At 51.5% G+C, this 25,515-nt stretch overlaps 1 protein-coding gene across 7 annotated transcripts in view; it reads right to left on the bottom strand.

Moving 5' to 3' along the window:
* Positions 1-25,515, bottom strand: part of ablim3 (actin binding LIM protein family, member 3) — a 73,137-nt gene that overhangs the window by 22,929 nt on the left and 24,693 nt on the right. For all 7 annotated transcript variants that reach the window (XR_007400400.1, XR_007400398.1, XR_007400399.1 and 4 more), the window contains exons 3-6: positions 14,560-14,743; positions 8,132-8,247; positions 4,846-4,972; positions 4,274-4,367 (exon numbers count right to left, since the gene is read on the bottom strand). Coding sequence is in view for 1 of the 7 variants with exons in the window: in XM_049028895.1 (XP_048884852.1) it covers positions 4,274-4,367; positions 4,846-4,972; positions 8,132-8,247; positions 14,560-14,743 (521 nt within the window). In the remaining 6 variants the exon portion in view is untranslated. The remainder of the gene's footprint in view (positions 1-4,273; positions 4,368-4,845; positions 4,973-8,131; positions 8,248-14,559; positions 14,744-25,515) is intronic.

The raw sequence follows: 25,515 nt of genomic DNA, 5'->3' as shown, positions 1-25,515 counted from the left end.
CTCGGCACCGTCAGCCCATACTCTGCTACGGCTGGCATCGCCCACGGTCTCGGCACCGTCAGTCCATACTCTGCTACGGCTGGCATCGCCCACGGTCTCGGCACAGTCAGCCCATACTCTACTACGGCTGGCATCGCCCACGGTCTCTTGGCACCGTCAGCCCATACTCTGCTACGGCTGGCATCGCCCACGGTCTCGGCACCGTCAGCCCATACTCTGCTACGGCTGGCATCGCCCACGGCCTCTTGGCACCGTCAGCCCATACTCTACTACGGCTGGCATCGCCCACGGTCTCGGCACCGTCAGCCCATACTCTGCTACGGCTGGCATCGCCCACGGTCTCGGCACCGTCAGTCCATACTCTGCTACGGCTGGCATTGCCCACGGTCTCTTGGCACCGTCAGTCCATACTCTGCTACGGCTGGCATTGCCCACGGTCTCGGCACCGTCAGTCCATACTCTGCTACGGCTGGCATTGCCCACGGTCTCTTGGCACCGTCAGCCCATACTCTACTACGGCTGGCATCGCCCACGGTCTCGGCACCGTCAGCCCATACTCTGCTACGGCTGGCATCGCCCACGGTCTCTTGGCACCGTCAGCCCATACTCTGCTACGGCTGGCATTGCCCACGGTCTCGGCACCGTCAGCCCATACTCTGCTACGGCTGGCATCGCCCACGGTCTCGGCACCGTCAGGCCATACTCTGCTACAGCTGGATTTGCCCACGGTCTCTTGGCACCGTCAGTCCATACTCTGCTACGGCTGGCATCGCCCACGGTCTCTTGGCACCGTCAGCCCATACTCTACTACGGCTGGCATCGCCCACGGTCTCGGCACCGTCAGTCCATACTCTGCTACGGCTGGCATCGCCCACGGTCTCGGCACCGTCAGCCCATACTCTACTACGGCTGGCATCGCCCACGGTCTCGGCACCGTCAGCCCATACTCTGCTACGGCTGGCATTGCCCACGGTCTCTTGGCACCGTCAGCCCATACTCTGCTACGGCTGGCATTGCCCACGGTCTCTTGGCACCGTCAGTCCATACTCTGCTACGGCTGGCATTGCCCACGGTCTCTTGGCACCGTCAGTCCATACTCTGCTACGGCTGGCATTGCCCACGGTCTCGGCACCGTCAGTCCATACTCTGCTACGGCTGGCATTGCCCACGGTCTCTTGGCACCGTCAGCCCATACTCTACTACGGTTGGCATCGCCCACGGTCTCGGCACCGTCAGCCCATACTCTGCTACGGCTGGCATTGCCCACGGTCTCGGCACCGTCAGCCCATACTCTGCTACGGCTGGCATCGCCCACGGTCTCTTGGCACCGTCAGCCCATACTCTGCTACGGCTGGCATCGCCCACGGTCTCTTGGCACCGTCAGCCCATACTCTGCTACGGCTGGCATCGCCCACGGTCTCTTGGCACCGTCAGCCCATACTCTACTACGGCTGGCATCGCCCACGGTCTCTTGGCACCGTCAGCCCATACTCTGCTACGGCTGGCATCGCCCACGGTCTCGGCACCGTCAGCCCATACTCTGCTACAGCTGGCATTGCCCACGGTCTTGGCACCGTCAGCCCATACTCTGCTATGTGTCCTACCAGCTTTTTTAGCTCCCAGGCAAAAGCGAGGTCTCTCAACTGCAGTCAGACACAGCTCTCCGGTACAGGGCTGTCAGACACACAGGCCATCACCGTGGTGACAGCACATTAAGGGGGCCCTATTTTTAGAGCAGCTGGTGCTGGGGAGCATTAGTCTGAGCTCAGCGTGTTTTTTCAGCAGGAATTTTAAGGTAGCGCTGCTAATCAGATTCATAGACTCTGCGAGTGGCGGCACTCCACAGCCCGCCGTCCGGGGACAGTGTGCCAACGGTTCCAGGTTTATGAGGGCTTGTTCAGCCCATCCACCTACGGCAGCACTAATTGTAATTGTAACCTTCTGAGGTGTTCATGTGGCAGTTTATGCTCTCTGCATTCTAGGCGTCCTTCCTGAAGCCAGGAAAGGGGCTTCGCAAAGAACATCTCCCTCAGTGCTGATGGTCTCACAAGTCCATCAGGGTCACACTGCTATAGGACATGAATCATTCTCCAGCGCTGCGATCCTCTAAACACATCTGAGAAACTTTCTACTGTGCTGTTTGGTGCAGGAAGGAACCTATATAACAGCCAAAATAAACTTTTGTGACCGAGTCAAGGCATTCAGTAAGTGAAAACACACACCTACGGGCAAGTCAGACCCTGCTTATTTTAATGACATAGAGCTGAAATAAATAAAATTGTAGTGAACGCTTGCAGCTCCACATGACCAAATTAAAAAACCATCTTCATCCTTCCCAGCCAAACACTGCACACTAGCCTCCATTTAAAGGAATTACGCATCACATCATAGCAGTAAACAGCCATTTAAAGGGCTGGCAAGGTTGGCAAGCACTGTTTTCAGGTTGAATGTCTAGGCACATGTTTTGGTTTAGCTGCTATTATTAGCTTAGTGCAGACAGTCACACATAGTGGGCGTCCAAAATCTAGGCTAATTACTATAATCAGACGCAGGCGCTGGGCTGGTACAGCAAACACTCCTGCAGGTCTGGCGCTCTGGTTACTCTCTCTGCTTCCCTTCCAGCTGGATTTCCTCCACAGGTCGGCCAGAGGTCTTGGTTAATGGGTAATGTTGAGCAACAAACAGATTTCTGCATGGCAGACGACCGAGGCTGGTGCTCCACACCACCCCCGGCCCCCACCCCATGGTCTCCGTGCTTGTTAACACGTGCGGCTGGAAAGATGATAGGAAGTGTTTCATGGAGGCAGAACCAGGCACAGCCTTGTGGCTGGGGATCTGCGGAGGCATACTGCCTGGGTGCGGGAGACGGGAGGAACAAGGAGGAGGAGCCCCTCGCTCCAGCAGCCTCGTGGTGAGGCACAGTAGCTGAGGAGCCCCTCACTTCTGCAGCCTCGTGGTGAGGCACAGTAACTGAGGAGCCCCTCGCTCCAGCAGCCTCGTGGTGAGGCACAGTAGCTGAGGAGCCCTGAAGCGCCAACCAGATGGTCCCCGGCCAGCAAGGACCCCCAAGGCTCCAGGACCCTCTTTCCATGCCCAGGTCTATCTATGTCTCTTCATTCCAGACATTCCTGTGTACATCCCATTTTATCATTTCCAATTTTTCATTCACCACTCTCTCGCTCTCTCTTTCATCATGCGCTCTCTGAAACCCACTCTTTTTCTTCTCCTCCTTTACTGCACTGTGCTGTCCCTCCCCAGCAGGCCCATGTCAGTTCCGGTGATGCTACCAGATATATGACAGAGCAGCCTGCCCATTACACCTTACACGCTGTCAGAACATGGGCTGGCTCACCTAGTTGGGAAGGGAAAGGCTGGGGAGAGGAGGCTTAGCCAATCAGAGTTGAGCAGAAGGAGGTTTGGGGCCTCAGCCAATCAAACACATGGATAAAAGCTCAGTGATCCTCTGTATTCAGTAAAGCTAGGGCACCTGCAGGGCATGATGGTGCCCCCTCATGCAGGAAGCCCAGCGCTGCAGTTCAGTTCTGGGTGCTACCTGACAAAGACACACTGTACTTCTGCCGCTCCTGCTTTCTTTCTCTCTCTCTATTTCACTCATTCTCTCTCTCCCTCACTCACTGTCTTTCTCTCTCTCTCTCTCTCTCTTTCACTCATTCTCTCATCTCTCTCTCTCCCTCACTCTCTCTCTGTATTTCACCCATTCTCTCATCTCTGTCTCCCTTACTCTCTCTCTGCTTACAGGAAGGTGGATGCAGATGCCCTGTACTTTCATGCTCCTGTCAAGCTCCCTTTCAATCATCCAGTAGGAGTTCATGTGTCTTCGCCACATAATATTGCTCACCCAATCATACTGAGGGTATCCTGTGAGAAGCTCTATAATTGGCTGGCAATAAATGTCAACCAAAGGCTAACGGGCTACAATGACCTCCAAACCAAAAGGGCCTTGGATCAGAACGGACTAGACAGCAGCAGCCCATGGTTAAGGTGACCGCCACACTTTCAATCTGGCCGGCAACACTAGTCTGCAGGATGAGCTGGGAGAGGGAGGTGCAAAGTTACTGGGACATGAGGCAGAAAGAGAGGGAGTGTGGAGGTTAGGGTGGAGAGGAAAACCGCTAATGAGTCCGGGATGACAGAACAGACAGAGGCACGCTACCTTGGGTAGGTGAGCTTCCTGGCAGGAGCACAAACGAAACCAAAAAGGTGCGTAAGGTGAGGGCAGGGTGCGGTGGACCTAGAGGTACGTGAGGCTCACCTCCAGCACTCTCCCGCTGATGTATCGGTTACACGTCTCACACTTGATCCCGAACTGAGCATGGTAATCTGACTCGCAGTACGGAACGCCGTCTCTGGGAGGACAGAAACACACATGGGTGCCACTGTGGAGATGAGCATCCGAATGCAGGGTGTCAGATACCATCAGATTCGTTTAGCGAGGGCGGAAACCTGGGGGGCTCTTCATTTCCCCCCAAAGCACCGTCGGGTAATGCTTTGGTGACCCCTGTGCAAGCCCGGCTCCAAAACACTAAGGGCAGGAAAGGCGTTTCTGCAGCTCTGCCACTGTAAAGTGGCATATTATAATGCCTGTACTTGATGTTTCCCTGCAGTGGATTGTGGGAAAGCCCTTCGAAAGTGTTGGCCCAATTTTAAGAGCACTTTTTAGTATTTACAGAAGAGTTAAGAGCACACACTAGGCTCAGATGAGATCATCTTATCTTGCCGGTGGGTTCAGGGCCTTCATCTCTCTGTGTAGGAGGCAGACAAGCATGTGACGTGGGTGTGGACGTAAGGCCAGTGATGCTGCGTGGGTTGCCGTTGGCGACATACTTGCTGATGTACTCCCCAGTGAGGACGATGCCACACGTGTGACACTTGAAACAGCTGACGTGCCACTGCTTCTCCAGGGCCAGGAGGGACTGCCCTTGCTTAATCTCCTCCTTGCACCCGGCACAATCTGAGAGAGAGAGAGAGAGAGAATGCGAGAGAGGAAGAGAGAAATAGAGACAGAATGTGATAGGGAGAAATAATGCGAGAGAGAGAGACGTTCAGTACATTGATTACTGTACCATCATAAGATCCTTGTAATGCTTAGAAAGCACGTAATTCTAATATTTTTAATTGTACTAAGAGCTACCCACACAATCTGGCACAACCATGTGATCAGGTAAATAAATTACTAAACTGAGTGCGGTGGGGAGCTGATGGAGTTAATGAGGCCCTGTTAGAAGCTGTAATGCGAAAGAGAGCATTAAATGGGGATTATTCACAGGGCCTTGTGTGACATGCGGTATCACAAGCCCCATGCTGAACTGGGAACAGTGTGCAGCAGGACTTCAGCACTCCAGCGCATGGAAGCCTTAGTTCCCATTTGCTACAGTTTGGAGAACCGCGTCCTGTTCCTTTGTCCCTCTTGTTCGCAACCTGTAGAGGTCGACTCTAAATCCCGAACCTATAGTCATCTCCGCTGTCAGTCACGCTGCCATCTCCGCCATCGTTTCCTCACGCACTCACTTTATGTTAACACGCCCCACCCCAAGTGTCATAAAGTTTTCATCTATCCATTTTCTGTAACTTCTTATCCTTTTCGGGGTCATGGTGGGTTCAGAGCCTATCCCAGAGGCAGGGAACAACCCAGGATGGGGCGCCAACCCATCTCAGGGTACACTCACACACCATTCACACCTACGGGCAATTTGGTAACTCCAATTAATCTCATTTTGGACAGTGGGGTGGGGGGTAACCAGAGTACCCAGAGAAAACCCCACAATGACACGGGGAGAACATGCAAATTCCACGCACATGGAGCCATGGGGGAGACTTTAACCCTGGTCATAGGGGTGTGAGGCACCAGGGCAACCATGAAGTAACCAAAGAGTCCATTTCTGATTTGAACTTGGAGACGACCACACATCCTGTAGTAGGATTTCACAATCCCCACTTATAGTGCAAATCTAGCCCCACAGGCCAATGGAAGATGAGACCTCAAGCTTCCCCTGAAGCAGAAGAAACTGAGGATTTTATGTTTAGACAGTTCTGGATACACACTGGACTGGTCATCCAACACGTTCATCAAGCCGTAGAGCAAGCTGGTGATGATCCAAGTCTGTGTTCCAAGTGCTGAGTGGAGATACAGCACGAAAAACTATCTGAAATATTTCATATTAGACTGGATATTTTATACAGGGAAAAAAATGACTTACAAAGCTTAAACAGACTCTGACGCCACTCTGCTGGCAAGACAGAGCTTCCTGTGAGCTTTGTAATTATAACTCTGTCGATACAGCGCTGGGCCAGTGAGCACGCTGGAACCGAGGTGTCCATTATCCAGAACCCTCTAGGGAACTTCCAAGCTGCCGATAGGAACCACATACTGGCGACCAGCAGCATCTTCCAAACTGGCTCCCAAAACTGAGAACAAATTCCACTAATAGGGCACCTGTAATGGGTGAACTTCAGGTTTTCATACCACAGGCACACGCTGATGGAAGCAGCCGTGATACTGATTTATTTTCTGAACATTTTATAACATCCACTGTCGATCTATTAATATAGCTGTTGCACCTTCTGCTTCATTAATATTTGAGACAGAGCTGGATTGTGGAATAGAACAGTTACACAGAAGGTGGTTTGCAAAACAATTAAATATAGTTGGCATGTCTCGCTCTCCCAGAGTCAGTGAGATTCAGTCAGCCAGATTCCATTCTCTCCTGATATCAGTGCCAGATTCCATTCTCTCCAGATATCAGTGCCAGATTCCATTCTCTCCTGATATCAGTGCCACATTCCTTCCTTTCCTGATATCAGTGCCAGATTACATTCTCTCCTGATATCAGTGCCAGATTCCTTTCTATTCCAGTGTCAATGCCAGATTCCTTCTTTTCCAGATATCAGTGCCAGATTCCATTCTCTCCTGATATCAGTGCCAGATTCCTTTCTATTCCAGTGTGAATGCCAGATTCCTTCTTTTCCAGATATCAGTGCCACATTCCTTCCTTTCCAGATATCAGTGCCAGATTCCTTTCTCTCTCAGTATCAGTGCCAGATTCCTTTCTATTCCAGTGTCAATGCCACATTCCTTCTTTTCCAGATATCAGTGCCAGATTACTTCCTCTCCTGTTATCAGTACAAGATTCCTTTCTGTTCTGGTGCCAGTTCTCACCAATCATTCCATCCATCCCTCCATCCATCCATACTTATCTGGGACTGTGGTGAACCTGGAGCCTATCCCAAGGGTCCATCTTTTAGCTGGTGAAACTGCTACCTACTTCTGCTCTAATGTGTGTGGAGGATCTAGTAGAGACCAGGAGGCTGTCCTCCAGTGATCAATGTTTCCAATTACATCTTGACAAGCAAATATCAATATGAATGGTGCAAGCAATTGTGCCCTAGAGCACAGGGAGGGGGGACTGTGTTGTCAGGGAGATTTATGAGATGCATTAAGTGATAAGAGCGACTGATGTGATGTCAGGTGTGTTTGGAACATCCAGCTAGCTAAGCCATAAGCTTTTACTGCCAGCCTCCCCCACTCCGTATCACTTCATCTAGTGGGGGTTAAGTAGGCCTCCGTACTCAATGATCTCCAAATTTATTGCCCTGATTGACGAGTCACACAAAATGAGTGGGGGAACTGCTGAAAATTGAATTCATTAATATGATCCTCATCAAATGCACACACCAATTATGGGATGACAGTGAGTCACATGCCTCCCTGAACCCTATAGAGGTGATGAACCCCCTGTCATCACTGTCTGGTCAGGACGGACACCATGGGCCTCTCTATGACGGCCACGGAGAAAGCGAAGGAAGGCAATGAGAAGGCAAAGAACATCTGGATGGGATAAAATGGAGATCCATCAATTTTGAGTGACAGCGCCATGTTGGGCCACTTGTTTCTGGAGTCAGGAGCCTTCTTCTTAGCTTTCGTTATGTTATGGTAGCACTTACAGGACTCCCTGCCTCCCTTGTCAAGATCTAAGGCAGCTGCTCATGTGAAAAAAGACTAATGCAGACTCATCACCACAGGTGCCTCCGCTGTGGAGTAAGGCGAAGGCGGCACATGGGGTAAAAGTCCCCACCTTGGAGCTGGGGAGTGATGTGGGGGGCGTGGACTTACGGCTGGGCCCGTGGATCTTGATTGGCTCGTTAGCGCCAGCGAGCGTGTGGGAGCACTGCTGGCAGACACACTCCTTCCCGCTGAACGTCACCCTGTCTCCGATTGGGAAGGGTTTCCTGCACAAAGCACAGATTTCCAATGGAAACTCAACACTTCTCTCATTTATGAGTTCATTAACGGTGGCATGTATATTCAAAAACATTCCAAAAATGCTACCAGGGGAGTACATTATAAAGGCAACATGTAAGTACATATAGGCAATATACAAGTATATACAAGCCCGTGTAGGTATAACAGGTTTAGGAGCATAATTCTGCAGGTCTTTCAAACTCTGAACAATGGAAGGTTTTCAGTCATACTAATGAATTGGACTGAGCTCAAAATGACAGAAAAACACATACCCTTAGACATGTTTGTCACGTCAGCCCCAGGTCAATGCTGTCATTGATTTGAGAAGCAGCCTGACCTCTAGTGACCCACAACAACACAAAGGCTCAGATTTCCAACGTCTGGTGAAAAATGACAAAACTCTGTTTGTTTCTCATGGGGTTGCAGAGCACCGAGGCATGAACACTAATGAAGAAACAACCTACAGCAAGGCAATTTCGAGCCAGGGTCTCCCCAAGGTCTGCCCATGTCCACCCAAGGTCTGCCCATGTCTGTCCAGGGTCTGCCTGGTGTCTGCCCAAGGTCTGCCCAGGGTCTGCTCGAAATCTGCACATGTTTGCCCATGTCTGCCCAAGGTCTCCCAGTGTCGGCATCATCCAACACTTTGCAAACAAAATTTTATGAGTCATTGACTACAGTGAATTAACCTTCACATGATTATGTCTACGGTAAATTTATCAAAATTCGTCTTCTAACATCATGGGCAATAATAATAAAAGAAACAGGATTCTTTGGAAAATAATTTTTATTTTGTTAATGACTAAAATTATAATCTTAAGAGGTGTTGCTTCAACGTAAAATGGCCTCTCTATTTGTGTGCAGAAGGCAAGAGAATGGTAAGGGCCTACTTACCGAGGGAAGGATCCCAAAATTGTGTTAACAGTTAGCCTCATGGTGACTACATTATCATTTGTGTAAGTGTCTACGTGACGGTGCATGGCATGCATGGCACAGAAAGGTGGAGAGGCAGTGGAGTGGGATCTGAACGAGGCCCTAAATAATTCAGCCGGCCGAGGCCAAGGCCGACCCCATGCATGAAGAAAGTCGGGCCCCGCAGAAGCTTCCAGGGCCATCGGTGGCAACAATAACATCATCTGGGGCAGATGTGGTTCGCCTGCCTACTTGGTGGAGAAAGTAGACAACGCCCCTCCATTCACCTTCATAAACTGAGCTACGTTCATGTGAAAACATACAGTGAATAGGGGAGGGGACAGCTAAGGCAGGGAGTGTGTCCACCGGGGAGATTTCATATCCACTAGGGGCGATGTAGAGACACCGGGTCTCCTGAACTCTGTTAAAGAAGGATCCTGGACCCTTAGGCCTGGAGATTTGTGGATTAGGGTGCAAGATTCAGGGAGCCATGCTCCATGCAAAAATAAATTACCATATTTAAAATTATTCCCAACAAAGATAATTGGTCTGCTTTTGGAAAAGCAAAACCCTGCACCTACATACTGTACATGTACACACACACATGATTACGCAGACAGTCGCAACTCCCGAGAGCTTTAAGCCACCTCTCTGAGGGCATTCAACGCGGAAAAACGCCTGGATGTGCCCCAGGAGCAGCTGGGACCTTGTTGGCAGGCCAGGCTGTGCTGGATCTGCCTCCGGTCCGTATTTGGTGCCCTTGTGTCTGAATTGATGGATGTTATTCCATGATAAACCTAAAATTAGATTAATCAAAAGTGCTGGGGTAGTTTGCAAACCCTATGGACTATTTAAAGGTAATAAAACTGTTACGTACATATAGATGCGTGTGACTGTGTGTGCAGACTCGTCTCAATTTGAAAATCTCACGCTGACCGAAGTTGGAAACCCTGCCACTCTAGCACCAGTGCTCAGCCTCTGCGTTATTTACTGGCTTCAGGTGCCATATCTCTGCTCTCATCCCGTAAGACGGGGAGATAACATGCGTTTTTCAGGCTGGCTCTGAGTGTCAGGAGCCTCATGATCACAGCTGCCAAGATGGGGGCATGCATGCGGACCAGGCAGCGGCTGTCTGGATTTCGGGGGGGGGGTCAGGTTTGCTATTATGAAGACCAGAAATCACCTGAGTGCATGCTGCACATTCACGCCATGTGATATTCCAGCCGAAAGCCTCTCAGGCTGCCTGCAGATAGGAGTCCGCTAATACACTGTTTCCATTGCCATCAAATTCATCCAGGATGCAGTTTCTCAAAAAAAGACGGCTGGGTTAATTAATTCGAAGAGAACAGAGGCCAACGCCTTGCATAAATCCGAGTCAACAGGTAACAAAAGTTCTTTAATACATAATGTCTTTGCATGTGCCATGTGGAAGTATAGCAACCTACCCACAAAAATAGTATCAGCTTATAGCAGCTTATGGCAAACTGTAAAGTGTGTGTATAGATAGGTGTGACAACCAAGCTTCTTATGACAAACAGAGGCTCAGGGATAGAGACTCAGCTTTTCTGACTCAGACGCCACTGGAGGCAGGCGTGTCCATATTCCCGCCTCCCAGCAGGGGGCGATCAAGCGGGGTGCCCTACACACCCGTATTCCACAGTAATGGCCTGGAATACAGCACCAGGGCAGAGGGAGCGACCCCATTTGAGGTGGTATTCTCACAATACCGGTATTATCCACACTGTCAGGGGGCAACGGAGCCTTATTTCAATGAGATTCGATTTTCTGCTTTCCGGCATGGTTTTCCTATGGAGAAAACACAGGGGCAGGTGATGCCTTCGACACTGTGAGACCGATATCAGCTCTGCAGGCATGGAGGCTGTCAGGCATGCTGCTCGGAGAATAAACATCAATATCTCTGTGAGCCTCTCCTCTCAGAGCCCAATTTAAGACACATTCTGGGGACAATCCTCCTGGTTTCCTTAGAGCTTTCTCCCGATTCTGAGCTTCAAAAACAAAGAGTGACTGCAGAATTACAGAGAAGGGAGGATAACAGAGGCAATGGGGATGTTGTACAGGTAAAGCAGACCTCAGGCACAGCGGCCTGCCTTCCTCTCACTGAATCTGTCTCCTGTCAGGCTCTGCTGATACAATATGGCTGCCCACTGTGCAATTAATTAACGTGACTGGCAACAGAGCTGGCCACAGCCTTCTGGGAGCTCTTCACAAATGGATCTGCCACTCAGTCAAGGACTGGAAATTCATCAAATTTCTTTCTGCTTACTAGCAGGAGGAGCAAAAAAAAAGAAGGGATTCATTGGTGCTGACTCACAAGCTGGTAGCACGTCTGGGAAGAGCCCGGGCATGCTGACTGCCTCAGTCAGACTGATACCAGGCCGGGTCTGGTATCAGACAGACTGATACCAGGCCGGGTCTGGGTGCCCTGAATGCCTCAGACAGACTGATACCAGGCAGGGTCTGGGTGCCCTGAATGCCTCAGACAGACTGATACCAGGCCGGGTCTGGGTGCCCTGACTGCCTCAGACAGACTGATACCAGGCAGGGTCTGGGTGCCCTGACTGCCTCGGACACACTGATACCAGGCAGGGTCTGGGTGCCCTGACTGCCTCAGACAGACTGATACCAGGCCGGGTCTGGGTGCCCTGACTGCCTCAGACAGACTGATACCAGGCAGGGTCTGGGTGCCCTGACTGCCTCAGTCAGACTGATACCAGGCCGGGTCTGGGTGCCCTGACTGCCTCAGACAGACTGATACCAGGCAGGGTCTGGGTGCCCTGACTGCCTCAGACAGACTGATACCAGGCCGGGTCTGGGTGCCCTGACTGCCTCAGACAGACTGATACCAGGCAGGGTCTGGGTGCCCTGACTGCCTCAGACAGACTGATACCAGGCAGGGTCTGGGCACGCTCACTGCCTCAGACAGACTGATAACAGGCAGGGTCTGGGTGCTCTGACTGCCTCGGACACACTAATACCAGGCAGGGTCTGGATACCCTGACTGCCTCGGACAGACTGATAGCATGCAGGGTCTGCGTACCCTGACTGCCTCGGACAGACTGATAGCAGGTAGGGTCTGTACAGACTGACTGCCTCAGACAGACTGATAGCAGACAGGGCCAGGACACACTGAGTGCCTCGAACAGAATGATAGCAGACAGGGTCTGGGTCCCCTGATTTCCCAGGCAGACTGATACCAGGCAGGGTCTGGGTGCCCTTACTGCCTCGGACACACTGATACCAGGCAGGGTCTGGGCACGCTCACTGCCTCAGACAGACTGATAGCAGGTAGGGTCTGTACAGACTGACTGCCTCGAACAGACTGATAACAGGCAGGGTCTGGGTGCTCTGACTGCCTCGGACAGACTGATAGCAGGCAGGGTCTGGATACCCTGACTGCCTCGGACAGACTGATAGCATGCAGGGTCTGCGTACCCAGACTGCCTCGGACAGACTGATTGCAGGTAGGGTCTGTACAGACTGACTGCCTCGGACAGACTGATAGCAGGCAAGGTCTGGCCATGCAGACTGCCTCAGTCAGACTGATAGCAGACAGGGCCTGGACAAACTTGAGTGCCTCGAACAGAATGATAGCAGACAGGGTCTGGGTACCCTGACTGCCTTGGACAGACTGATAGTAGGCAGGGTCTGGGTCCCATGATTTCCCAGGTAGACTGATACCAGGCAGGGTCTGGGTGCCCTGACTGCCTCGGACACACTGATAGCAGACAGGCTCTGCATGCACTGGCCACTTAGACAAACTAATATTGTATAGGATCTGAAAACAAAGACTAACTTGAAGAGACTGAGACTATTTTGAGGCATAGAGGAAGGCTGACGATGGCCAGAGGTGAGGCACACCTGAGTCTGACGTCATCTCAACCCGGAGGCACAGAAAAGGGGGCAGCCCACATAACACTGCCATGGAGCCTGCTCTAATTCCACACCTACTCATACCCCCAACACAGCACCTCCCATCATTGGTCTGTGGGGATCTCACGAGGCTGATGGATCAGACTGGGATTCCACCAGTGTTTCGTGGGAGGGACTGTATGCTGTGCAGGATTCCTATCCTTGCTTGCTGCCTGCTGGTGAATGTGAGCCCAGACCTCCAAGACTCTGTGGTATCTCTCCCCCCTACCCCTCCAAAATCACCATCCTTCTGGCACACGTACACACCTGTATACTGCTGCTCCTTTACTGAGACCCCCCTACTCCCAGCCCTGTACCGCATCAGGAAGCCGAGAGCTATAGAATATCTGCCCCCCTACTGCACCTCGAATAGACTCACAGCTGGTGCCTGCTTGTGCAAGAAATCATGTGACTCCACCTTTGGGAGTTCCGTGGCATTCCCTTCCTCCCGGGGATGTGGGGGTGGGGGGTGGAGTCAGAAAACGGGAGCAGGTGCTCTGGGTATGAGCTGGAATAGGATACATTGTTTACGATCACTGGTGTAATTTCAGTTACATATGTCTTGATCGCCGCATATCCCATCATGCTCTCTGTGACACACATGTGCAGGCGAGAGAGAAGCCTGGGCAGAGCGTGCAGGGGCAGCCATTAATCCCGCATCTCTGGGGCTCCTTTTGGCTTAAGGGCTCAATGGTGATATGACTGCTCTGCCAGACATGGGATGTGAACCCTACAGACACACATCCCTAACCTGCAGAGCCACACGCTGCCCCCTCCCTTCCTAAGCCAGTTTTCCAGGAGAACATGGACCCTGAAATTGGAGACTCACCTTTGTGGGGCAGAAAGGGTACAGAAGAGAGAGAAAACAAGACGGCCCAGCAGAAACAGGAAGCCTTCCGACATTCCCGGTGCAATGCGATGTGCAGGTTTAATGCGACAATGGTGACTGACGGAGGCACACGCAGCTGAAGCTGACGGTTCTCCACCCTAGCATCTTAATCAAAATAATACACCCGCGACTTGAATGATTTTTGCCAACAGTCTGTCTTTTTATAATGGATTGCAAATATCATACGTTCCATATGGCTACACAAACAAACAGATAAATAAAAAAGGGGGTTTATCTTTGCTCAGTAGAAAAAGATCCCAGTAAAAGCTTCAGAGCCATGCTCTCTCCTACCGTGAAACATAACGATCCCGTCTGCTCTGCTGCTGAACTGTGGCTCTGTGCGCATGTCCCACTTTCCGCGTCCCCCACCTAACCGGGTTCACATCGAATATGCACCCCCCCAGCTGACAGATCACATGGTCACAGGCTCATACTGAACGAGAAGGTCACATGACATCCAGCCACGACCACAATTCATACTGCTGGCGACTAACCATGAATGATGTGGAGCCCAGGTTGTAATGCACGGCCCTCCCGGTCAGCAGCAGGCGATGTGACGGGTGGCACCCACCTGCACACGCTGCACACGAAGCACCGTGGGTGGTAGGTCCGCCCCAGGGCCGACACCACCTCGCCCGTGATGAAGTCCTCACAGCTGTCACACCTGGTACCATACAGGCGCTGATAGTCAGCCGTGCAGATGTACTCCCCATTCTTCTGGAAGAATCCGGAGCGGGCCAGGTCACAGCCACACACTGTAGGCAAGAGAGTGCAGGAGAGAGCAGGGGAGGGCAGGGAGAGCAGGAAGAGAGTAAGAGAGTGCAGGAATAACAGGAGATGGCAGGGAGAATAGGAGAGGGCAGGAGAGAGCAGGGAGAACAGGAGAGGGCAGGAGAGGGAAGGAGAGGGCAGGGGAGAGCAGGGAGAACAGGAGAGGGCAGGAGAGGGAAGGAGAGGGAAGGAGAGGGCAGGGGAGAGCAGGGAGAACAGGAGAAGGCAAGGGAGAGGGCAAGGGAGAGCAAGGAGAACAGGAGAGGGCAGGGAGAGCAGGGAGAACAGAAGAGGGCAAGGAGAGAGTAAGAGAGGGCAGGGAGAACAGAAGGCAGGGGAGAGCAGGGCATGTAAGGGAGCATGAGACTGCAAGCCACAATGTGTTCAGCATGAGAGAGAATTCAGCAATATTCCAAAGATCAAGACATCATGATGCGGAAACACCCCCCCGAGTGGCTACCAGGAATACCAGGTAGCTGGAAATTGAGCCGGTAAACACATTAACAAACAAGGACAAGGGTTTCCAAAACACAGTTTTTTCTCCCCGTTTCCTGCTTAAGTGAGAAGAAAATTCAATTCTCCCCAGCAGAACTTCACACACTGGGGTAAAGGGACAGTTGATAAATTCCAGAGCTGTAGATATGCAGGATTATGGTGATGAATTCTTTATAAATGGGGAATTTGAACACAGCCAGTAAATTCCCTCATTAGACTGCAATGATGTGAATCTGCAACGTCTTCCATGTCAGCCTGAATATCCTTGAAAGTCCTCTAGGTTTCCCCCGGCACTCCCTAATGCAAACATGCTGAGCTAATGACCCCCGGGCAGGGTGGGGAACCTGATTCATGGCAGTGCAGGTTTCTGGATGACCTCTCAATCAGCCATCAAAAGTGGGTCCCCAGGCCTGGAGCTGAAACCCGCTGCTTTATCGGCTGACTGAGAGGTCATCTCAAAAACCCACCCCCACACCGGCCCTCTGTGGATCAGGTCCCCCACCCCTTCTGTTCTGTGTTGGACCTTGGAAGGATATCGAGCAGGTTACTTAACTAGCAATATGTATGGTATGCACTGAGAACCTGACATAATTGCCCATGAAAAGGCGGGTTTGTACGGCTGTGCCGCAGGGATGCCAGCAAGAGCGTGGCCAGACGCCTCCCGCGCGGCCAGACGCCTCCCGCGCGGCCTGACGCCTCCCGCGCGGCCTGACGCCTCCCGCGCGGCCGGACGCCTCCCGCGCGGCCGGACGCCTCCCGCGCGGCCAGACGCCTCCCGCGCGGCCAGATGCCTCCCGCGTGGCCACTTTTTCTGAGAATCATGACGAGGCTGATCATGATGGCCGTTTGCCAGAACCTTTGTGTTCATGCTGACAGAGTGGTGACACATCAAAGTTCACAGCTGCCCACAATGAACACACTTCACATGTCTTCATTGACTCTGCTGGGGCAGTTTGCAATGGCTCTGACAGGCCACATATGGTAACAGTCTCTCTGATGTGCGTGTCTGTGTTCAGAAAATGTCCCCACAAAGACAGTGACTCCTGAAACAGACCAAGTATTTATGCTTGTCTTTTTAAGAATGTAAAAGTGCCAGAATGTTTTCTTTGTTGCTAATGCATGTTTTTTCAACTTCCCAGCAGCACAAAACACTGTACTACACCACTGCTAAACTGTAACACACAACACTGTGCTACTCTGCTTCTAAACTGCAAGACGCAACACTGTTCTACACTGCTGCCAAACTGTAACATACAACACTGTGCTGCACTGCTGCCAAACTGTAACACACAACACTGTACTACACCAATGCTATCTTGCATCACACAACACTGTACTGCACGACTACTAAGCTGAAGCTGAACCGAGGTAACAGAGGCACACCTCGTAATGCCTTCCAGCCTTGGACAAGTACTAACATGCTTGGATGGCTGCTCCCCCCAGCAGGCATCTTTGTTTTGAAATGCAATTAACGTCCATCATCTGCTGCTGAGTGAGAGGCTGGACAGTGAGTAGGGACAGTGAGAAGAGATAGTGAGTGGGGACTGTGAGTGGGGACAGTGAGTGGGGACAGTGAGAGGAGATAGTGAGTGGGGACTGTGAGTGGGGACAGTGAGAGGAGATAGTGAGTGGGGACTGTGAGTGGGGACAGTGAGAGGAGATAGTGAGTGGGGACTGTGAGTGGGGACAGTGAGAGGGTGGACAGTGAGATAGGACAGTAAGTGGGGACAGAGAGATGGGACAGTGAGTGGGGACAGTGCGAGGGGACAGTGAGTGGGGACAGTGAGTGGGGGCAGTGAGAGGGGACAGTGAGTGGGGACTGTGAGTGGGGACAGTGAGAGGGTGGACAGTGAGAGAGGACAGTAAGTGGGGACAGTGAGAGGGGACAGTGAGTGGGGACAGTGCGAGGGGACAGTGAGTGGGGACAGTGAGAGGAGATAGTGAGTGGGGACTGTGAGTGGGGACAGTGAGAGGAGATAGTGAGTGGGGACTGTGAGTGGGGACAGTGAGAGGAGATAGTGAGTGGGGACTGTGAGTGGGGACAGTGAGAGGAGATAGTGAGTGGGGACTGTGAGTGGGGACAGTGAGAGGGTGGACAGTGAGATAGGACAGTAAGTGGGGACAGAGAGATGGGACAGTGAGTGGGGACAGTGCGAGGGGACAGTGAGTGGGGACAGTGAGTGGGGGCAGTGAGAGGGGACAGTGAGTGGGGGCAGTGAGAGGGGACAGTGAGTGGGGACTGTGAGTGGGGACAGTGAGAGGGTGGACAGTGAGAGAGGACAGTAAGTGGGGACAGTGAGAGGGGACAGTGAGTGGGGACAGTGCGAGGGGACAGTGAGTGGGGACAGTGAGTGGGGGCAGTGAGAGGGGACAGTGAGTGGGGACAGTGAGAAGCTGAACAGTGAGTGGGGACAGTGAGTTCCCGAGCCCTGTACCCAGGGAATATGTTTCAGAAGGAGCTACTTTCTACATGACATTTCCTTCTTTATTTCTTTAAGTAAAAAAGGAAAATATGCATATGCACACAGATATACATATAAAAACAAGCAGAAATGTAATAGTTTCACTCTGCATCTGACAGCTACACACAGCAGCGACTCTCATTGCTCCCGGCATGTTCCTCTGGCATGATTACGGATGTAGGAGTCGGCCTCCCTTCTACAAATACGGCTGTACAGAGAGATGAGGGCGGCCTGTGGCTCTCCTTCACCGTCAGCCACACTCGCTGTACAGCGCAGACACACTCTCCCAGTCTCTATGGTGCTCGCCTGCAACAAAAGCTTCTTCACGTCTTTCTTCTGCTTTCTTCCATGAGTCACTTGCTGTCTGCGCCAAGCATGTCATGAATCCACAGGACGCGCCTGACAGCTCTTATTTGCCCAAGGAGCAGCAAATCATTGCTTTGGCAGCTGTCGGCGGTGCTGAAAGTCCGAGGGGTGTTAGGTGGCCCAAATGATAATGGGGAAATGTAAACACCAAGGGCGGTAGACCATCAGCAGGACTACTGCGTGCCCCGGGTCATAGCCTACCCATGCATGTCCTTGTACTGTGACATTTTAAGGAGTGGTGGGTGTAGGTTCAGGAATGTAACTCAGTCATGTGACTTCACCCCTCTTCCTTGGGGGAGGGGGGAGTGGGGTAAAGGGAACAGACCTGCCAACAGACGAACAGGAAACTGCAGAGTTCCTTCAAGCTCAAACTAGAAGACCAAGAAGAACTTTAAGAGAATTCAGCACAAAGGAAACTTTTTTGACACATTATTCTGATTCATTTAGATATTAAAATTAAAAATACAAGACCCTTGTATCCAGATTTAAGTTTAAGTCCCTTGAAAATGGTTCTGTCAAACAGCCCAGCCATCTTATCTGGGGTTCTATGCGTGGGGAGGAGTAGGTGGCCACATGTTTCTGTGGAGCAGGTCCAGCTTGGTTCAGCTGAAGGTGATTTGTGTTTTTTTTCTCATAATGTGCAAGAGCCGCGCCAAAGCGGGCAGGGAAACTCCGGACTAACACCGTGGAGAGGTCTGCGGTCATTATGGAGAGCAGCTCACGCACAATACGTCGCATGTTAGACATGATGACTGAGAAGATAAGCAACCAAAATACATAAAACTTCTCTGCTTTATCTGCAGCTCCCTTGAACTCTGCCCCCTCCCAGTCTACTTTGTATTTAACAATTTAAGCAAGAAAAATGGGGGTTTATGAGAGAGCTAATGAAAGCGAGTCTCATACATGGTGGCCGTCTGCGATAAAGAAGCTGGAGCTGGACTGAACCCCCTCCCTGCTGCAGCATGTGACTCTGCAGCAGGAATAACCTGGAGCTCTCTACCCAGCATGCACTGCCAGGTGCTCCCAACCAGCTGGGCCACTCTGGCCATTCATCACCGCTGCAGAAAGTTGGCTTTTCATGCCATTGTGCAGAGATGAGAGATTAAGAATGCGCTGCCCATAACCCATTGGACGAAACACTGTCGATCACCACAGCCAACGGGAGGCTCTGAGGGGACAGAGAAAGTGTATGAGAGAGATTCACACAAACAACCCACAGGCCACAAAAGCTGGGGTACCTCCTAATGCTGAACTGCCAGCAACAACAGACGGGGATTTTTAAACTCTGAAATGCAGCACTGCACAGAAATTACAAACGGGGTCATTTATGAGAGTCATTCGCCTTATGCCAGCATTTGTCTAGCTGCCCACTTCACTTAAAACATTACTTAGACTGGGATAAAATATTAGTTTTGAACAATAACAACACTATAACGCTCAAAGCAAATCTGTGAGGTAGGTTTGCCTTAGAGGTAGCACGCTGCCTCACTGGACAATCTGTGAGGCAATTTCAACTGAGGGGTGGTACGTGGGCTCACTGGGAAATCTGTGAGGCAGTTTCAGCTGAGGGGTGGCACGCTGGCTCACTGGGAAATCTGTGAGGCAATTTCAACTGAGGGGTGGTACGTGGGCTCACTGGGAAATCTGTGAGGCAGTTTCAACTGAGGGGTGGCACGCTGGCTCACTGGGAAATCTGTGAGGAGGTTTTGGCTGAGGGGCGGCACACTGGCTCACTGGGAAATCTGTGAGGCAGTTTCAGCTGAGGGGTGGCACGCTGGCTCACTGGGAAATCTGTGAGGAGGTTTTGGCTGAGGGGTGGCACACTGGCTCACTGGGAAATCTGTGAGGCAGTTTCAGCTGAGGGGTGGCACGCTGGCTCACTGGGAAATCTGTGAAGAGGTTTCAGCTGAGGGGCGGCACACTGGCTCACTGGGACTGCCACCCGACCCTCATGCCCCACCCCCCATGTCCTTCCCCATCCCACCCAGAACGGCCCCGATATTCCTGTCCCTACATGCCCTCAGTTTCCCAATGTACACCTTATAGGCTGACAGATTCAACAGGCTTCATACAGGCCACCATAACCTTTCAGATAAGCTAGTAAAAACGATCGCCGTACAGTCGTAGTTTCCCATCACGCAGCAACTCCTCTTTGCAGCATGCGTAGCGGCTTTCATCTGCTTTCACGGTTTTCCGGTTACTGTTGATACGATACTTAAATGTGCATTATTACTGCCTCTAGTTATGTCTAATCTCAGCTTCTCAGCTGCATGAACAAAGGTGCCTTTCTCCTGTCTGGCATCTTCGCTGAATCCAATTAGCATTTAGGAATGACAGTGTTTTGTCTTTCCTCGGAATGAATTTGGGGGCGAGCGCCAAACTCGCTATTGGTGTGGTACGTACCGGTGCATGATTACCGACGGTCGCCAGAAGTGGCACACTGGCTCCCTGTGCAAGCCACGATTGGTGGGGTGTCCTCTGCTGCAGTTGCCATAGCAAACCTGCACATTTCCTGGTTGCCCTAGAGACAGTAGGAGTCCCACGTGAGTGGCTGCTGTGACTGAGGTGTCGTATCCATAATGGACTGTTGGCACATAACAACAAAGGAGTAAAACGCATTATGGGAAACACAGAGAATATCAGTCTGCAGCCAGTCACCACCAGTGACTTGCTTAATGATGTCATTGATAACATAATCCCATGTGACGTGCAGAATCAGCCTCACACATCTGCTTCATCAGACTGCCAGGCTGCCGCTCTGGCAACTGGAGTGATGTGCAGCCAGCTAAAGGACCCCTGCTCCCTGCCACATTCATCTGTGATATGCAGTACATGTGATGTTTTTTCCATTTTCTTTTTCTTTATGTTGTTCATTGAACTTTTTTCCATTGAGACAATTCCACACTGGTGTTGTTCCGAAGACAGTCATGGGGACTCTGGCAGGCCCAGATCCACACGGGTGTTGTTCCGAAGATAGTCATGGGGACTCCGGCAGGCCCAGATCAACACTGGTGTTGTTCCGAAGACAGTCATGGGGAATCCGGCAGGCCCAGATCCACACTGGTGTTGTTCCGAAGACAGTCATGGGGAATCCAGCAGGCCCAGATCCACACTGGTGTTGTTCCGAAGACAGTCATGGGGACTCTGGCAGGCCCAGGACCACACTGGTGTTGTTCCGAAGACAGTCATGGGAAATCCTTCTACCGCATTAGCGATGGGAACGTGACAGTGTCTGCCTCCGCACTTAGGGAACCTAACGTGACAGTGTCTGCCTCCGCACTTAGGGAACCTAACGTGACAGTGTCTGCCTCCGCACTTAGGGAACCTAACGTGACAGTGTCTGCCTCCGCACTTAGGGAACCAAACGTGACAGTGTCTGCCTCTGCACTTAGGGAACCTAACGTGACAGTGTCTGCCTCCGCACTTAGGGAACCAAACGTGACAGTGTCTGCCTCCGCACTTAGGGAACCTAACGTGACAGTGTCTGCCTCCGCACTTAGGGAACCAAACGTGACAGTGTCTGCCTCCGCACTTAGGGAACCTAACGTGACAGTGTCTGCCTCCGCACTTAGGGAACCTAACGTGACAGTGTCTGCCTCCGCACTTAGGGAACCAAACGTGACAGTGTCTGCCTCCGCAATTAGGGAACCTAACGTGACAGTGTCTGCCTCCGCATTTAGGGAACCTAACGTGACAGTGTCTGCCTCCGCACTTAGGGAACCAAACGTGACAGTGTCTGCCTCCGCACTTAGGGAACCTAACGTGACAGTGTCTGCCTCCGCACTTAGGGAACCTAACGTGACAGTGTCTGCCTCCGCACTTAGGGAACCTAACGTGACAGTGTCTGCCTCCGCACTTAGGGAACCAAACGTGACCGTGTCTGCCTCCGCACTTAGGGAACCAAACGTGACAGTGTCTGCCTCCGCACTTAGGGAACCTAACGTGACAGTGTCTGCCTCCCCACTTAGGGAAACTAACGTCTGAGGATGTGACCAATTATATGATTCCCTCCAGTGACTCTGCCACGCCCGCTCACTTTGCCCACCAGCCTGCTGAATATTTCATTCCGTTAAGTACAGGAAATAGGCTCTGCATGAAGATTTCCCAGCTCTGTGGTGCGGTCATTAAATTGAGGGGGTCCAGTGAAGGTGGCAGGGGGGCTGTATTTATCAACAGCCAGCAGGCACAATTAAAATTCTCCGCCCCGGGGTTCCCTGGCACCCCCAGATTCCGAGGCCGTCCCTTTTCCTTTCTGTCTTTAATGGCACATGGAGCAATTAATTTTTATCACCGTTATATGCAAATGTTCAGGGCAGGATTTAGGCATCCGTGATGTGTGTGGTGCCAGCCAGCACTCGTCCCATGCGATCAGACATCCAGCTGTCCACTGTGACGAGTCAACAGCAGAATGCTGTGATTCACTGTGAAAGGTCTCCATGCACAGACACACACGCACACACAGATACCATGCACAGACACACATGTCCACACACACATACACAGACATGCATGCATGCATGCACACAGACATACACATGTGCATATGTGCACAAACACACACACACACACACACACACACACACACACACACATGCACACAACAGCAGCCAAGAGTGGGAATTCCCATCCCGGTTTAATGAAGTATACGACTCAAATATTGAGAGATCCATTAGAACAGCATTAGACAATTAGGTACTAGGAAGATCTAGGTACTAGGAAGATCTAGGTACTAGGTACTTTTTTAATCCAGGCGACTTGGCTACGGAGGAGAGGTGCTGGGCTATAAATCTGTATCTGTGTCGCATTTCTCCTGCTTCACAGGTCGAGGCAGCCCTATCTTTAGGAAGGGTGCAGTCCTAGTGGCACCCTCCTGAGGTCAAAACACGGGCTTCAATCAAAGAGATTAGGCATGCTGAACCCTTCTCACTTCTTACAGCCACCCCCCCCCCCCCCCCACAAGTTGGTCCCACTTCACCCTGGCCAGCCTTAGAGGGCAGCTAAAGGAAGTTAGAGGCTGCATACTGGGGGGCTTTTTGAGTTACGAAAAGGAGCTGGATAGACAATGGAGCCTGGATTGGTAAATGAAGAGATAGACAGATGTGGAGTAGGAAAGTGGATTCATAATATGTTATTATTCATGGGGGGGGGGGGGGGGTGGGCACTATGTCAGTAGGAAGCATCCTGCACTCTGCAGGTTACTCTCTTACCTGTGCAGAGGGATTTGTGTCGGTGCGTTGGCCAGCACAGTAATTCAGTATGAATTATTCAGCACCAACAGCCAGGCTTCCAGCCTGACCCCTCCTCACCCGGTGAGGGCTGCCCAGGAGGGCTTCACATAGACGCAACACAAACAGGGGTTAAGAGGTCGCACATGGGTCCTGAAAACACAGTGCTGGGCCACTGTCCCTTGGCTCACAGTGACATGATGCTGTAAGTTCAGCCCCCCCCCCCTTTAATTGTACATTAAGGCAGACAGGGCTGGGCTGGAGGGGCCCGGGGCCTCACACATGCCAGGGAGCCGACTTACAGTGATTAGCCTTGATCCATCTCTGCATGGAAGCTAGAAAGCAGCCTGTTAATTGATTCTGCTCGGTTTGTTTCCTCGTGCGAGCCGAATGCAGACAGCATCCGGGGAAATCAAACCTGGCAGCTACAGCCTGGAGACCAAGGCACAGCTTGTTAAATAACGCCAAGCGCTGGGAAAAGCCAATGGACACCAGTGAATGAATCAGCAGCTCTCTTCCGATACCAGTGAATGAAGCAATGGCTCTCAACCAATCCCAGCAAATGAAGCACCGGCTCTCTACTGACACCAGCAAATGAAGCAGCAACTCTCTACCGATAGCAGTGAATGAAGCAGCTGCTCTCTACCGATACCAGTGAATAAAGCAGCTGCTCTCTACTGATACCAGTGAATGAAGCAGTGGCTCTCTACTGATACCAGTGAATGAAGCAGCTGCTCTCTACCGATACCAGTGAATAAAGCAGCTGCTCTCTACTGATACCAGTGAATGAAGCAGTGGCTCTCTACTGATACCAGTGAATGAAGCAGCTGCTCTCTACCGATACCAGTGAATAAACCAGCTGCTCTCTTCCGATACCAGTGAATGAAGCAGCAGCTCTCTACCGATACCAGTGAATGAAGCAGCAGCTCTCTACCGATACCAGTGAATGAAGCAGCGGCTCTCTCCTAACCCCAGCAACTAAAGCAGTGGCTCTCTACTGACACCAGCAAATGGAGCAGGGGCTCTCTACCAATACCTGTCAACGAAGCAGTGATTCTCAACCGATAGCAGAGAATGAAGCAGCAGCTCTTCACCGAGCAGGTCCTCCTGCACACATCCGTGCAGTGTGACTGAGACCTTGGCCTGAGGACTGACACAGTCTTCATAGCAATGGTCATCTCTAATTACCAGACCATCAAGGAACAGCACAGCAGGAGAAAACCCAAAGAGAAAACTGAGCAATGACATCTGAGGCCCCAGTTCCATTACTGTAGGCCCCTCAATGAGTAAACTGCTCCGGTGGGGAAGAACTAGATTGCTCATATTCTCTTATATTTTAATGACAAAGAATTTAGTCTTCATGTAGGACAAGTAATCCATGTGTTTACTGACATCATGATCATTAAAGTGCCCTCAAGTTTCCAAGCAAACAAACCACATTACATAATTATAATGAGTATGCGTTTAGAAGCCATGATGGGAAACAGGTAGCAAGTTTGAAACTGACCTGACCAGTACTGGCTACAGCGACTGCTGGCTGCCCTCAGCTATTTATCCACACAGCAGCTGACATGGAGACCCCCATCTCCTGTGCTGTCACTTCCACAATCACAAACAAACCAAATGTTTGAAATTTTACAAACCTCAGGATCACAAGTTAGACTTTTGGTCTAGCATCCATGCTGGCCTTATATTCACTGGGCACAAGTCAGACTATCATCATTTCAACCATTTTCACCTCATGGCCCCTCCTAGCACCACCCCTCACTGGAGTTACACCCCCGCTGTGTCATTACAGTATGCAGACTCATTCTGGATTAAGTGCAGTTTCTATTCAGTGAATACTATTCACCCTCCCGGCCATTCTTCCACACCAGCCTTAACAACAATCCATCACTTGTGTCAGACCATTATGTCTAATGAGTTTGCTGATTCTTGAATGCAGCAGGGACCAGCTGATGTCGATCGGACGCATGCAGCCTGCGGTACCATGTCGCCTTTCAGACTGGAAACAGAGGATCCTGGGTGCCCTACCTCAGTGCATGTCAGGCTGTGACGTCGACGCCAGGAGCAGATTCCCCACTCTGTATTTGACAGCCAGGAGGCAGCCTGCCCTAATGGACTCCATACAAAATGATGTCAGGGGCTACAAATGAACACACATTCCATTGTCCCTCTGGAAGAGCTACTCACACAGCAATTCACTTA

The sequence above is a fragment of the Brienomyrus brachyistius genome, chromosome 10 (genome assembly GCF_023856365.1).
Source record: "Brienomyrus brachyistius isolate T26 chromosome 10, BBRACH_0.4, whole genome shotgun sequence".
In the NCBI taxonomy this organism is placed as follows: Eukaryota; Metazoa; Chordata; class Actinopteri; order Osteoglossiformes; family Mormyridae; genus Brienomyrus; species Brienomyrus brachyistius.
This window is presented reverse-complemented; position numbering and strand designations above follow the sequence as displayed.